Genomic DNA, 13488 nt, shown 5'->3' with positions numbered 1-13488 from the left:
AGTTGTGGGTCCCATCCAAAAAAAGGCCTCAACAAGCTTAACTCTAAGATAGCTGCTAAAAAGCATCCTTTTCTATCCAAGCCTCCTCGGTGTCACTGAAATACTTTCTATGCTATTGAGCCGGGTGCCTCAGTTTCCCATCCTGCAAAACAGAAGGGTTGCACGACATGGTCTCCACGATTCCCCTGCTCCTTCAGACTCCCGCTGCTCCTGATGCTACAAGAGTTGGTGGCCAGATCTTAGCCCAGTAAAGGAAGGAGCACGTGCTGAGAGAAGGTACGGGAGATGCTGAGGCACCCTCTTGGTGAATTTGAGATACACTGATCCTTAGGGTGAACTTGGGGCAATGTGTTACATTTTAAAAGTTACCCATCCATTTTTCATTCAATCAGTGCTCGTTTCACCGAGTGAGGTGCGAGGCATTAGAATTAGGAAGTAGGCTGAGAAGTAGCCTCTGCCTTCCACTGATCTACCTCTGGGGAAAGAGACAGACATAGAAACCATAGATTTTTAAATGCAGGTGGGAATTGGAACTGCCTGAGGCTTAAAACACACATTGGCGGGGGCCACCCCAGAGTCCCCCTCACAGTGGCTCCTGGGAACGTGCATTTCTAACCAGCCTCTCAAGTGATGTTGATGCTGCTGGTTCCTGAGGGTCATGCTTTGAGAACCACTGATGAAAACAATGACGTTGGACACAGGGTGCTGAACTCTCATAAAGGTGGTGTGCAGCACGCCAGAGCAGGGAGGAGACGGGAGGCTGAGTGTGGCAGGTTCTATTCAATAGTAGAAAAGGACAGCTGCACTGGACTCCACAGGCTGCCAGGGATGCCCATGGCACCCACCTAGCTCTCCAGCATGCCTGGCCTGGAACTGGGGAGAATGTAACAGCTCACAGGCACCCCTCAACCAAGAGGGGACAGGAGGTGATGCCTTAAACACTCCCACTTCAATTCCTCTTAGGAGCAGTTCTACCCGGCTCCTGAGAAGGTGACCAGCTCCACAGCGTGCATATACCAGCCTCTCTCCTCCTCTATTTACCTGCCCGGCTTCTCCTCCTCCCCCTGGGATGCCTTTCCAAATTCCCCATCTGTACCAAACCCCAGTCTCAGGCTATGCTTCTCCAACGGGCCCAGGCTTAGACAGGCTGCAAATATCCTGTGAGGAATTTGAACTCTGTCGTGTAGAAAAAGCAAATAAGAGCTTTTCCAGAATTACAGCAACAACAATAACACTCGGATGCGCACAGAGTCACCACGGGGACACCAGCCGTGAGAGGCGAGCATCGCACTGGGGAGAACCACTCAGGACAGGCTCAACCTTGTATGAAGACTTCTGCTGGTAAGCGAGGGCTGGACATTCACTCCTTGGCCTGGCCATGGCCTCTGTTCCAGCACATTGTAGGGAATCATTCCTAGGCAAAGATACCGGGACAGGCCAGCAGATCACATGGTGGAAACAGTGAAATAACCAATGAAAGGACCGGCTTGGATATAAAGATGGGCAACTGGAAAGGAAGAAAATAATTTAGAAGGAAAAACCAACCAACCAAACAAACAAAAATGTGAGTGGGAGAGGAGAGGGGAGAGGTTCTCTGCTGAAACAGTTCGTCTGTAAAGGAGGACAGCCTGGTAAGGTTGGAAGGCCTTCAGTCCAGAAAACGTAACTCTCTTTGGTTTGGCAGGAAGAAAGTAGAAACCAAAGAGGGCTTCGGTGCCTGCCCTAAGAAAGCAAGAGGACTTCCCTCCTTCAAAGGCAACCAGTGATACTGGCTCTTGCATCCTTCAAGGGATATTTATGACTTTGCACGAAAAAAATATACACAAAAGCTTTTTTTGGCTGGATGCGGTGGCTCATACCTGTAATCCCAGCTACTTGGGAGGCTGAGATGGGAGGATCGCTTGAGCCCACGAGTTTGAGACTAGCCTGGGCAATAAAGCGAGATCTCGTCTTTAAAAAATAAAATAAAGTTTTAAAATAAAAATCAATAAAAATATTTTTTTTCTACTAGTTTACTCAAATAATACTATACTGTACACACCACACTGCCAGGCCCTTTTCCATATAACAATTCCAGGTGCCTGTTCCATATCAGCCCATATGAGGGTTCTCATTCTTTTCCTGGGGTAATGTGATATTCCTTAACACGGATGTACCATAATTCATTTAAGCAGTCTCAAATTGATGGACATTAAGGTCATTTTCTAATTTTTGCTGCTATAACAAATAGTGAAATGAATAAACTGGTATAACATATTCTTAACATGCTTTTATTATATCGAGGGCATGGATGATTTTTTCCCCACTAAAACATAGATGCAATTTAATATGACAAACCATATTTATTGAATAAAAATGTATTATCAAAAACACTGTTGTCATATGTATTGGATTTGTAGGGTATACTTTATAAGAAAATACTAGTTATTATAGCTCGTAATAGCAGTTTTCGGTTTGCATGATCTGTTTTCAGAAACAGATCATGTAAATATTGAGTGACTTTTAGCATCACTTGCCTCAGGATGGCCAAAACCAAGGGTGTTCGCTCAAAGCACTAAGGGCAGTAAGCACAGAACGAGGCACATCTGCTCAGTTGATTTAAGAAGCTTTGAGCCTGGAATCAGGAAGCCTGGGTCTGATTCCTCACCCTGCCACTGTGAGCCTTTCAACAAAATAGGGAGGGTGATTCCTGCCCTATGGACCTGGCAAAGTGGTTCTGAGGGATAAAACGGGAAATTAGTTCACATACGTGAAATGTGTTTAACACTAAATGTCTGAGCTCATGTTAAATCTCCTGTTATTCCTTTGTTGCTTACAGTGCTGTATGTGAAGGTCAGTAGATAATCCGTCTATGGAATAAGTTCTGAAATGCGTTTCATAGAAGAAATGACACTGGACGTGACCATTTTAGTTAAATGCACCGAATGGTGGCCCACATATATCATAATGTTTTTAAATCCAGCCAAATAAAGAATCAGTGGGGAGATGGATCACTATTGGCTAACCATCACAACTTTTTTTTTCTGGCTTCCTCCCTTCCTCTCCATCTCATCTACAGTTATTAAAATCCAGTTTACTGCTAACAATCGTGATTGGAGAGAAATCTGGAAGCCATTCAAATTTGATGGAGTAGGTAATCTCTTTTTGCCAACTAACACTGTGTTAGTATTCTTGGATACACAGGTAACATCATCTCTCTGGATTCATTTGGAAATGATTAATAAAACAAACGAGAAAACGAAATTTAAGTACTTTGGAAACTGAAATGCTGGTGTGTCTGGAATTGAGAAATATTAGGAAACCTGTTCGTTTCACTCATTAAAACCTTCAAGACGTGTCCTTACCACAGCAAACAGGTACCCTCCCCCCACCCACTCTTCTCAGTGAAGCCATTCAAGTTTCTGGTCCCTCTTTTCTAGTCACTGACTCCATGGCAACGGGCCACTGACCTGCCCTTCAGGGAAACAGAATCTCTGGCAAGGCTGAGACTTTTAATAATTCCACTTGTCAACACAGGGCAGAGAGAAACAGATGGATTTGTTCCAACTAACTTAACAAACCTACTAACAAAATGAGTAGCCCCCAGCAAGTGACCAGGCCCAGTGTCCACAGTGTCCCCTGGGACAACCAAACATCACATCATTAGTGTCCAAGAAAATCCACACCACTGACACCTGTCCATCAAACTGCTCAGGGAGTGTGGGTGTCTTCCTGCAATATCTTCTTGATTTACCATTTCCCAGGAAGGTAAATGTCTACTGGGTGCCTCATTCAAAGTGATTATTAATTGGATTACTAATTTCCTCCACCATTTATTTTTGACACATAAATACAAAAATATCTGCACAAGAGGGCATATTTTGAGTTACAAGTTTCCTGATAGGAATATTGTCCAGATTTTCATATCAGTTTCTGTTGACCAAACTTCCCTCTCGGGGGAGGACAAGAATCTAGAAATATCACTTTCAATATCCAGGATCTCAACTCAGCCCTAACACAGAAGAGACACTCCTCCTGCTCTCCTTTTCCTTGAGATGTTCGAGTGTGCATCCTGCAGTTTGTAACAGATTGCCTTTTTCGTGGCTTTGCTCTCTGATTCAGAAATATAAACACTGCTTCAGAGTTTTATTTTACAATTCATCTTCTGATTTGTCATGGCTGGGAAGGTCGGCTTTCATATCTTCTATTCTAAATTACTTTGGAAGAGATTTTGCAAACAGACTAAGGAATGGCTTTTGTCTGGACCGGAACAAACTGAAAGTTGGGACTCAAGTCCTCTCTCTCTTTTGTTAACATGTAAACAATCAGAAACCCCACAATTTCCCAAAGCAATTATTTGGAAAATAATAAACAGGTGCTTTGGAGACACTGGGTTATAAAAAGAAAATGGCAAATTATATTTTCACTGGCCCAGCTGCTGCACTGATGTGATTCTGTGGAAGGTTCTCCTAGGATCTGAAGCTCAATCAGCAAATCAACTGAGATCATCCCTGTCTGCGCCAACGGGACCACGGTGCCACCCCGCCCTCCTCCCTCTCAGGGCTTTCTGATGAAGCCCCTCTGCCAATGCCAGTCCCAAGTCCGTCAGCTCGAGGCTCCTTTGCTTCCCATTGACACTGGACGACAGGAGGCCCGTTCCGGTTTAACTAGGATTAGCGACCACTGGAAGGAGCAGTGTGGCAGGGCTGTACCTCCTATCGGCTTATTTCTATGTGTCCCAGCCCTAGTGTGCCTGAGAAGCCGGGCTCAGCACCGACTCTGCAGGGGCTGACTGGCGTGGCTGGCTATCACTTTCCTTCAGTAGGAAACGGATAGGACCAGGCAAAGCAGATGGTCCCTCAAGGGGCACATCCCAAAAAATCTGCTAGCAAACTCTGGTGGTGCCTTTCAAACACACAGTAACTTACTGGAGAGGAAAATCAGATCTCCCCGGCCACCTCCTGCCACAATCCACCCCCGCCTGCATATGTGCCCACTTAGGAGTTTTTTAAATCCTTGGTGAGGCATAATAACTTTGTCTGGGGCAAAGGACAGCCTGTCTTTCTAAGCTTCCTAGAGATAGCCACGTTCCCATATCTGTCAGTGAAATGCTCCCATATCTGTCAGTGAAACCTGTTATCTAAGTAAGACCACCTTCAAGAGACCTGACCTGTGGATCATGGGCAGTCACCCAGTCCTAAGAGAAGCAAATACAAATATCACATATTTGGCAGACTGGGTGGAACTACAGATGGAGCCAGTGACACCTCAAATGGCAACTGAAACCGTGTTTCATGATAACACGCTAATGGAGGTTTTTGGTTTTTTTTTCTTTCAAACTCCAAATAAACCCACAAATGACTTGGTAGAAGTCCTAGGTCTGACTGTATGAATTTGAACAAATCATCAAACATTTCTGGGCTTCACCTGTAAAATGAGGGGCCTGGGCTAGAAGATTTTTTATTTATTTATTTATTTTTGAGACGGAGTCTCGCTCTGACACCCAGGTTGGAGTGCAGTGGCGCGATCTTGTTCACTGCAAGCTCTGCCTCCCGAGTTCACATCATTCTCCTGCCTCAGCCTCCCGAGTAGCTGGGACTACAGGCACCCGCCACCACGCCCGGCTAATTTTTTGTATTTTTAGTAGAGATGCGGTTTCACCGTGTTAGCCAGGATGGTCTCAATCTCCTGACCTCGTGATCTGCCCGTCTCGGCCTCCCAAAGTGCTGGGATTACAGGCGTGAGCCGCCGCGCCCAGCCTGAACTAGATTTCTAAGGTCCCTTTGGCACTAACATTCTAGACTTCTTTGGGTGAGGGTGGCTCTCCTCCAACATTCCAGCAAATCGCACCTATAGTTAACCCGCCTGTTGACTCGGCATGGACTAAAACGAGAAGGGCTGTTTCCATCACACATAGCTCACCTTGTCCACCGCCGTGTGTTCTTCGTGTGTGACGTTTGTTTTTCTTGGTTCGTTTTTAGACTTGCTCAGCTTTCTGGATACTTTTTCTCTGAGTAGGGTGGCATATCCAATGTGTTCGTAGATGGGGTTAGTTGTCATTTTTGAAATGTACTCGGCAGCTTTTGTTTCTATGTACAGTGTTATCAAGCCATCTGTCACCAGATCGTGAATCGACTCAAACCTCTTCTCGCCCACAAAGTGTTTCCCATCGTGGAAGAGCCTGTAGTTTAAGGTCTGGTTTCCAAACCTGCCCATGACAGAATGAGGGATTACAACCACGTTAGAAATAAGCACAGTGTAGAATGATAATAACAGCAGCTAACGTTTTTTGAATACTTAGTGTAGCCCAGGCATAGGGCTAAGCATTTGATGTGATTATTTTTTCCTCCTAATGATCATAGAGACCCTTTGAGATGGTATAACGGTTATGCCTGTTTTACCGCAAAGGCAACTGACACTTGAAGAGATGGCGGTTCCTGCTTGAGTTTAGATGCCTGGAACAAGGCAGAGGTGGGGCTTAACCCCAGGCCGTCACATGGAGTCGTTTGATCCTAGAAATCACTAAGGTCATTGTCAGTATCCTTCTCATTTGTAAAAGTCAGAGGGTAATGCCTGATTTACAACTACGTTACTTATAAACTTACTTAATGGGAACCAGCTCTCCTCTATACCTGGCAATTACTCTGCAAGGGATGCCCTGCCCCTCGTCCTGATGCCCCTTTATTATCGCATCTTTGCCACCTCCAGCAGAGCACCCCATGCCTTCCACCCTAGTTGGTGCAACAGAAGGGAAGCAATAAGGTGTGCTAAACTCCCTGCTGGAGCCATTGCCAGCATCCCCACAATCTAATCTATAGGTTCCCTCCTCTCTGAGCCCTGGCCTTCCATCTACAGCCCCTGCTTGACTTCCCACTAGAACTGCCAGCTTCTGCTACTGAAGCACTGGGAAGATAGGCACACCTACAGCGCCTGATATAATAGCTTTTTAAGTTCATCCTCATAATTACATTATTTAAGATACGTTGTAGACATATTGCAACTTGGAAAGTGTCACTGCACAGCCATAATAGGGAGATGGTGCATGGAACACACCATTGTGGGCCTGGGAAGGGCTCCCACGGACACCATTCCCTCTATGGACAGAGGGTTTTCCAATTCCGAAGAGTTCACAAACGAACTTTTGAAAGACAATTCAGTTCTGAAATTGGATACCTTCCCCAAAACGTACAGGGCTGCGGCGAGGATCAAATGACAGAAAATATTTGATCAAGGTTTGAAAAGTGCCATAAATGTGCTGTCTTTCCTGTGTTGTGATGTTTAATAGTTGTGATTTTGTGGTAAAGGCTCAGTAGAGCCTGTTCTACTGGCTCGTTGGCCTGAAGGGTCATGACTGCCCTCACGACAGGTTCCTGGGATCAACAAGGTGATCCCTGAGAGAACCCCATGAGCAAATGCAGGTCTTTTGAGGTCTGCACGTGCAAGGCCAGGTGAAGAAGCCCTTCCTTCAACATGGGCTGCTGGGAGCTGAGGCAGAGATGCTGTGGCCTCGGCCAGCTAGATGGTGCAGGCAGAAGTGGCTGTAGAAACACTAGCTTTCCAGATGGTTCTCCAGTTTACTGTGTGACCATACTCAGAGTCCCAGTGTCCACACCTACTGATAGCATCTGTGACTGAGGAAATGTATACAACCTCTGATAGACTGCTGGTACTTCAGAAACAAGTGAAGATACCAAGTAAGGAGTAGGGAGGGTAATTGTTTATGGTAGCGGGTTTCTGTTTGGGATGATGAGAAAGTTCTGGAAATGGATATGGAGATGTTTGCACAACATTGAGAATGTACTTAATGCCACTGAATTTTACTTAAAAATGGTAAAAGGAGGCCGGGCGCGGTGGCTCATGCCTGTAATCCCAGCACTGTGGGAGACCGAGGCGGGTGGATCACAAGGTCAGGAGCTCGAGACCATCCTGGCTAACACGATGAAACTCCGTCTCTACTAAAAATATAAAAAATTAGCCAGGCGTAGTGGTAGGCACATGTAGTCCCAGCTACTCGGGAGGCTGAGGCAGGAGAAGGGTGTGAACCCAGGAGGCGGAGCTTGCAGTGAACCAAGACCGCGCCACTGCACTCCAGCTTGGGTGACAGGGCAAGACTCTGTCTCAAAAAAAAAAAAAAAAAAAGGGAAAAAGGAGACCAGATGCAGTGGCTGATGACTGTAATCCCAGGACTTTGGGAGGCTGAGACAGGCAGATGGCTTGAGCCCAGGAGTTCAAGACCAGCCCAGGCAACATGGTGAGACCCCCTTCTCTACAAAAATAAAAAATAAAAATAAAAAAAAGAAAAAAGAAAAAAAATTAGCCAGTCATGGTGGTGTGTGCCTGTGGTCCCAGCTACTCAGGAGGCTAAGGTGGGAGGCACTTGATCCTGGGAGGCAGAGGCTGCAGTGAGCAGTGATTGTACCACTGCACTCCAACGTGGGTGAGAGAGTGGGATCCCCCCCTTATAAAATAAACATGGGAAAAACGATGAATTTTGTGTTATGTATATTCTACTGCAATTCTTAAAAATGGGCAAACATCAGTGAAGCCACTTGTACAGCAATGAAAACAAGGAGTGAAATGCGCCTCACCTGAGAGCCAGCGTGTAGCATCCTGGTTGCCGCTGGCTTTCTCTAAGGATGTAGGCACCCTCCACACCTCCGAGCAGCTCATCCGCCTGCTCCCGAGAGATGATCCCATGAAACCTGAAGGTGCAAGACCATCATTGCTCTGAACAGACCACATACAGAAATAACGACCACAAAGAACTAGCCTTAGAAGGATGGCGGGGGCAGCCAGAATCGACAGTCCCCCAACTGAGTGAAGAGGGGAGTGACTGCTGCACATTTAAGTGACCTGGAACCACCCCTCACACGCTCCAAACACAAGTATTCAAGCAGGCAAACAAAAGGAAGAATGCCCAGTCCACCTGGCTTTCTGCTATTGTCTTTGCTCTCAAGTTGAAAATGAAAGTTGAAACAAAAAGCCAGGTTACTCAACCACCCCCCTGGCCTTTTTTTTAACCATGGGAAATAACAGAAGAGCAATTACCAATTTAGCTCTCAGCTCAGAGAACTATGTGTTATCCTAATTGCAAGTGGACATTTATTGATTAGCAACCGGCTTGCTTCAGCTCAGGGTGGTGGTAATTTTAGAGGCTCATTTTCTGGAAAACAGTAGCGATAATCAACATTCTTCCAGCTGGGTTGGGGAGTGAGGCAGTGCCAAGGGACTCCAAGCTTCTGGGAGAGGAGTAACACCTCTTTCTAGGATTACCCAACCTTGGAGAACTTTGGAGAATAAATCAGGGGATAAATTTTCTGGATGGAGAAAAACTCCTTTACTTTCTTGAAGAGGGGGAAGGGAAGTCAGCTAAACAAGTTTTGTTTTGTATCTTCCTCAGGAATGCAGAGATTAAGTTAGGGTACAAATGGAGAAGGGTAACATTTTTAAAAGTGCCCATCACAATATTTATTTCCTAACTCCCTTTATCCTTAAACAGTAGACCTTCCAAGCTGAAGCTTCTGTCCAAGGAAAGTGAGATGAGAAGCAGCCCGTGGCTTTGTGCTTCAAAATCGCTTCTTAAAAGGTGTACGGCAGTGACGGCCTGGAAAAAACGGGCTTTCTGGCTTCCCAAAGTTTGATTTTAAATCTCAAGAGCTGATGCCTGGAGGTCTTGGAGCAATGCTCTTCGGAGTGAGGATGAACGTTCTGTGCATCCCCAGTTCTGGTGGGAGGGACTGAGGCAGAGCCCAGTCTCAGGGGGTTTAACTGGTCCTGCATAGCAGGTATGGTTTGGAACTGGGAGGCCAGTTTATTGGGGCCTGGAGCAGAGGTGCTGGGGCTTTGACAGTGAGGCCGCTGGACCTAGGAACCTTGCGGAGGAGCCTCTTGTGCAGCCTGAGCCAGGATGGAGAGGGTAGACGGCCTGGGCGAAGAGCCCTGGGGGCAGCCTTGCGATGGGTTGGTGGATGGGTTGGCAGTGAATGTGGGGGTGGGTGTGCGGGCAGAGGGGACGTGCAGCGGGAGAGTGGGAGGAGCAGACAGCATTGCCAATATTCCCACACATAAGTAGAAAAGACAAAAGCTGGGATGTTGAAGATACAACCTGTGGGCCAGAGTAACAATAGCAGGACAGGGCACACAGAGGGACCTGCCCCAGGTCACTGCAGCAGAAGGGACAGGAAAAGGGGGAGTCTCTAAACCTAAAAGCAGCTAGATTTTTTTTTTAAGAGACTGACTCTCACTCTGTAGCCCAAGCTGGAGTGCAGTGGAGTGGCATGATCTCAGGTCACTGCAACCTCTGCCTCTAGGCCCAAGCGATGTTTGTGCCTCAGCCTCTCCAGTAGCTGGGACTACAGGCATGTGCCACCATGCTGGCTAATTTTTTGTATTTCAGTAGAGACGGGGTCTCACCATGTTGCCCAGGGTGGTCTCGAACTCCTGAACTCAGGCAATCCTTGTGCTGGGAGCCACTGTGCCCAGCCAAAAGCAGCTAAGTTTTATGTTTCTTTTTTTTTAATGCTTGATTTTGAGTATGCATACTTTTTCTATTTTTATTTTTAATTGATACATAATTATTGTACATATTTATGGGGAATGTGTGATATTTTGATATATAAGTACAGTGTGTAATGATCAAATCAGGGTAATCAGGATGCCCATCACCTCAAGCATTTATTGTTTCTTTATGTTGGGAACATTTGAAAGCCTCTCTTAGCTATTTTGGAGTATACAATAAATTGTTTTAACTATAGTCACCTTGCTGTGCTATTGAACACTAGAACTTAAGTTTTAATTTACTTGAATTGGCAAGTTTAAGTGATCGAAAGCATCAAAAGCTGTCAAGAACTAAATTAAATTCAATCATTCAAAAGAAGAAAATGACAATTTTGTGCACCTGAAGACCCAGTCTGTGGCTTGTCATGCCCTTTATGCACGGTTTCTGAAAGTCCAAATATCTCCAACCCATAATATCTAATACATTAGTATGATTGTAACTTGGTAAGAAAAAAGCAAGCATGCACGAAGACCAGAAAGAGATGAAGGGAAAAGGTTAGCAATGATTCTCTTTCATGGTGGAACTATGGGTATTTTCCATCTTGTATTTTCCTTTATTTTCTAATTTTTCCAAGTTAATTGGTATTAATGTATTAATTTTTTTTTGATACAAGGTCTCACTCTGTCGCCCAAGCCAGAGTGCAATGGTTCAATTGACCTCCTGGGCTCAAGTGATCCTCCCACCTCCCTCCTGTGGTCCTGAGTGCAGCTGGGACTACAGGCATGTGCCACCATACCCGGGTAATATTTGTATTTCTTGTAGAGATGAGGTCTTTCCATGTTGCCCAGGCTGGTCTTAATCTCCTGAGCACAAGTGATCTGCCTTCCTTGGCCTCCTAAAGTGCCAGGACTACAGGTGTGAGCCACTGTGCGCAGCCATAATTTATTTTTAAAACAAAAGTAACACCTGTGCACAGCAGAAAATTCTAATTTCAAAAGTTGAAGGTACAAAAGAACTAAAAATGCAAAAGTCCTCTCTCCCTAAAGGTATCCATTGTCAATAATTTCTTGTGATTCCTTCTAGGAATAAATGTGTATGTGCATTTCCTGAATGAAGCATGTATTACTTTTTAAGTGGAAGAAAAAAACACCATTCATTTTTTAAAAAAAATAAACGGAAACACGGCATCTGAAGGTTTTAGGCTAATTACCATCTAATAAAAGATGTTCCTTTTGGTAGTTAAGAAAATACTTCCTTAGTCTCAAGACACTCATATGTTTTACATGAATTGGGGTTAAGAAGATGAGAACTAAAAAGTCATTCAAGAAAACTTTTCTGCAAAAAAGAAAATGCATAATAAACAGCTCCTTTTAGAATTCACATGCAAAAGTGTAGATGGTAGGTTTTCATTTTCTTCTATTTTTAAAAAATCAATTGTGCTATCTTAAAGAAAAAAACAAATAAGCATACTGAGGGAAAAAAGCCATACTACAACATAGATCAGATAGTAGGGACATGGGGTGGAGAGGAGCGGAGGCCAGTGCCCCCAGGCAGGCATTCCAGAGGTGCCGGTCAAATTCCCAGGGCGCTGCAAGGAAGGTTCTGAAATGCAGCTGTGGCAATTAGGAAGGTGCACTGGGCTGGGACCACTAAGAGGGTCATTAATCATGAAGATGAGGCTCTGACGGGTAAGGGAACAAGACAAAGGTTTAGGATTGGCTGTGAGAGCTTGGAAGGCAGACTCTAAAGAGACGTTGCCTCACAATGCCTTCAGGTTGGACTTGGGAAGAAAAGTGATTGATGCATCTCCTCTCCCCTGGCCTATTCTGCCTGCCCTCTGTGATGTGTTGTACACAACATAGGCTTAGACTGTGAATTATTTTTATGGTCATGTGTATTTGCTGGGCAGTAGGTTTTGGAAAAAAATGAAACAAAACAAGAGTTGAAATTAAGAGAAAAATGGAAAGGAGAGTATTAAGGCAATTTGGCTAATACAGCCAAGCCAAGAGAAATCATTTGGGTTTTATGAGAATGCAGGGAAGTGGGATACCTATCCTGACCACTGCACGGAGGTACACAAAAGTCAGGAACTCAGATACAACGTACCATCTTGGACACCCCAAACATTTCTATTGTGTTGAGGTAGAAAGTGAAATGAAACACTGACAGACAGCCTCCATTATGAAAAATGCTGCGTTACGTTTCAAGTACTTGCCAGGCACTCAGTAGCTCTTTTGTGGAGCGAAAAGTAGCGCAAGATGCTCTCCCTCCCACATTAATGGAAACTAAGCACTTGAGTGCTATAAAAAATATTAATTCAAAGGAGTCTGATTGCATTTATTCTTATCATTAAACCCTTGCATAATAGACATATGATGACCATATATTAGAAAATTTGTAATATTTAAATGACACATGAAATGACTACTTATTAAATTATTAAAACAAAGAATAGTATAATACATACTCTCTTCCATAATATTTTGGTCTGTTTTCCACCTATAGTAAAAAGAAAACAAAATTAATAATGCATTTGAATTCAAATCAGCGAGATAAAAATGCTACTCAAATAAACAGAACTAGGGTCCTGGTAGTAATTTTATTACAGATATCCTCCAAATCAGAGATCCATGAAGCTATGGAGTTATAATCAGCACATTCCAGTATCAGGTAGGAATGATCTAGAATCACCACATTTCTGCAATCATTAGGCTCACTTCCCACCCAAACCCAATCATCCAATAAGAGAATTTTCAACAAAAACAAATCGATGCTTATTTTAATATTAAGGAATTTGTAAGGGTATTATAAGGCTTCATCCTGAATGATAAAACAACTACTTCTGTCATGAATAAAACATAAGCATTTATTTCACTCTGTGACTAATTGTTTTTATTATGTATTTATAATTAAAACAAGGAGTCTACCTGGATTAAAAAATAAAGCAGACTTAACTCAATCACGTTCCAAATAAAGTCAATATTCTAACATTCTTATTTTTTCAACATGTG

The 13488-nt window shown here is 44.2% G+C and overlaps 1 protein-coding gene across 10 annotated transcripts in view; it reads right to left on the bottom strand.

Moving 5' to 3' along the window:
* LOC105475787 (chimerin 2) overlaps positions 1-13488 on the bottom strand; it is a 314261-nt gene that overhangs the window by 108439 nt on the left and 192334 nt on the right. For all 10 annotated transcript variants that reach the window (XM_011731281.3, XM_011731279.3, XM_011731285.3 and 7 more), the window contains 3 exons: positions 12945-12976; positions 8568-8681; positions 5902-6187 (listed from right to left, as the gene is read on the bottom strand). In XM_011731281.3, the coding sequence (XP_011729583.2) occupies positions 5902-6187; positions 8568-8681; positions 12945-12976 (432 nt within the window). The remainder of the gene's footprint in view (positions 1-5901; positions 6188-8567; positions 8682-12944; positions 12977-13488) is intronic.

This window comes from Macaca nemestrina, chromosome 4 (assembly GCF_043159975.1).
Source record: "Macaca nemestrina isolate mMacNem1 chromosome 4, mMacNem.hap1, whole genome shotgun sequence".
Classification (NCBI taxonomy): Eukaryota; Metazoa; Chordata; class Mammalia; order Primates; family Cercopithecidae; genus Macaca; species Macaca nemestrina.
The sequence above is the reverse complement of the archived record's forward strand: the minus strand, read 5'-3'. Positions and strand labels throughout refer to the sequence as shown.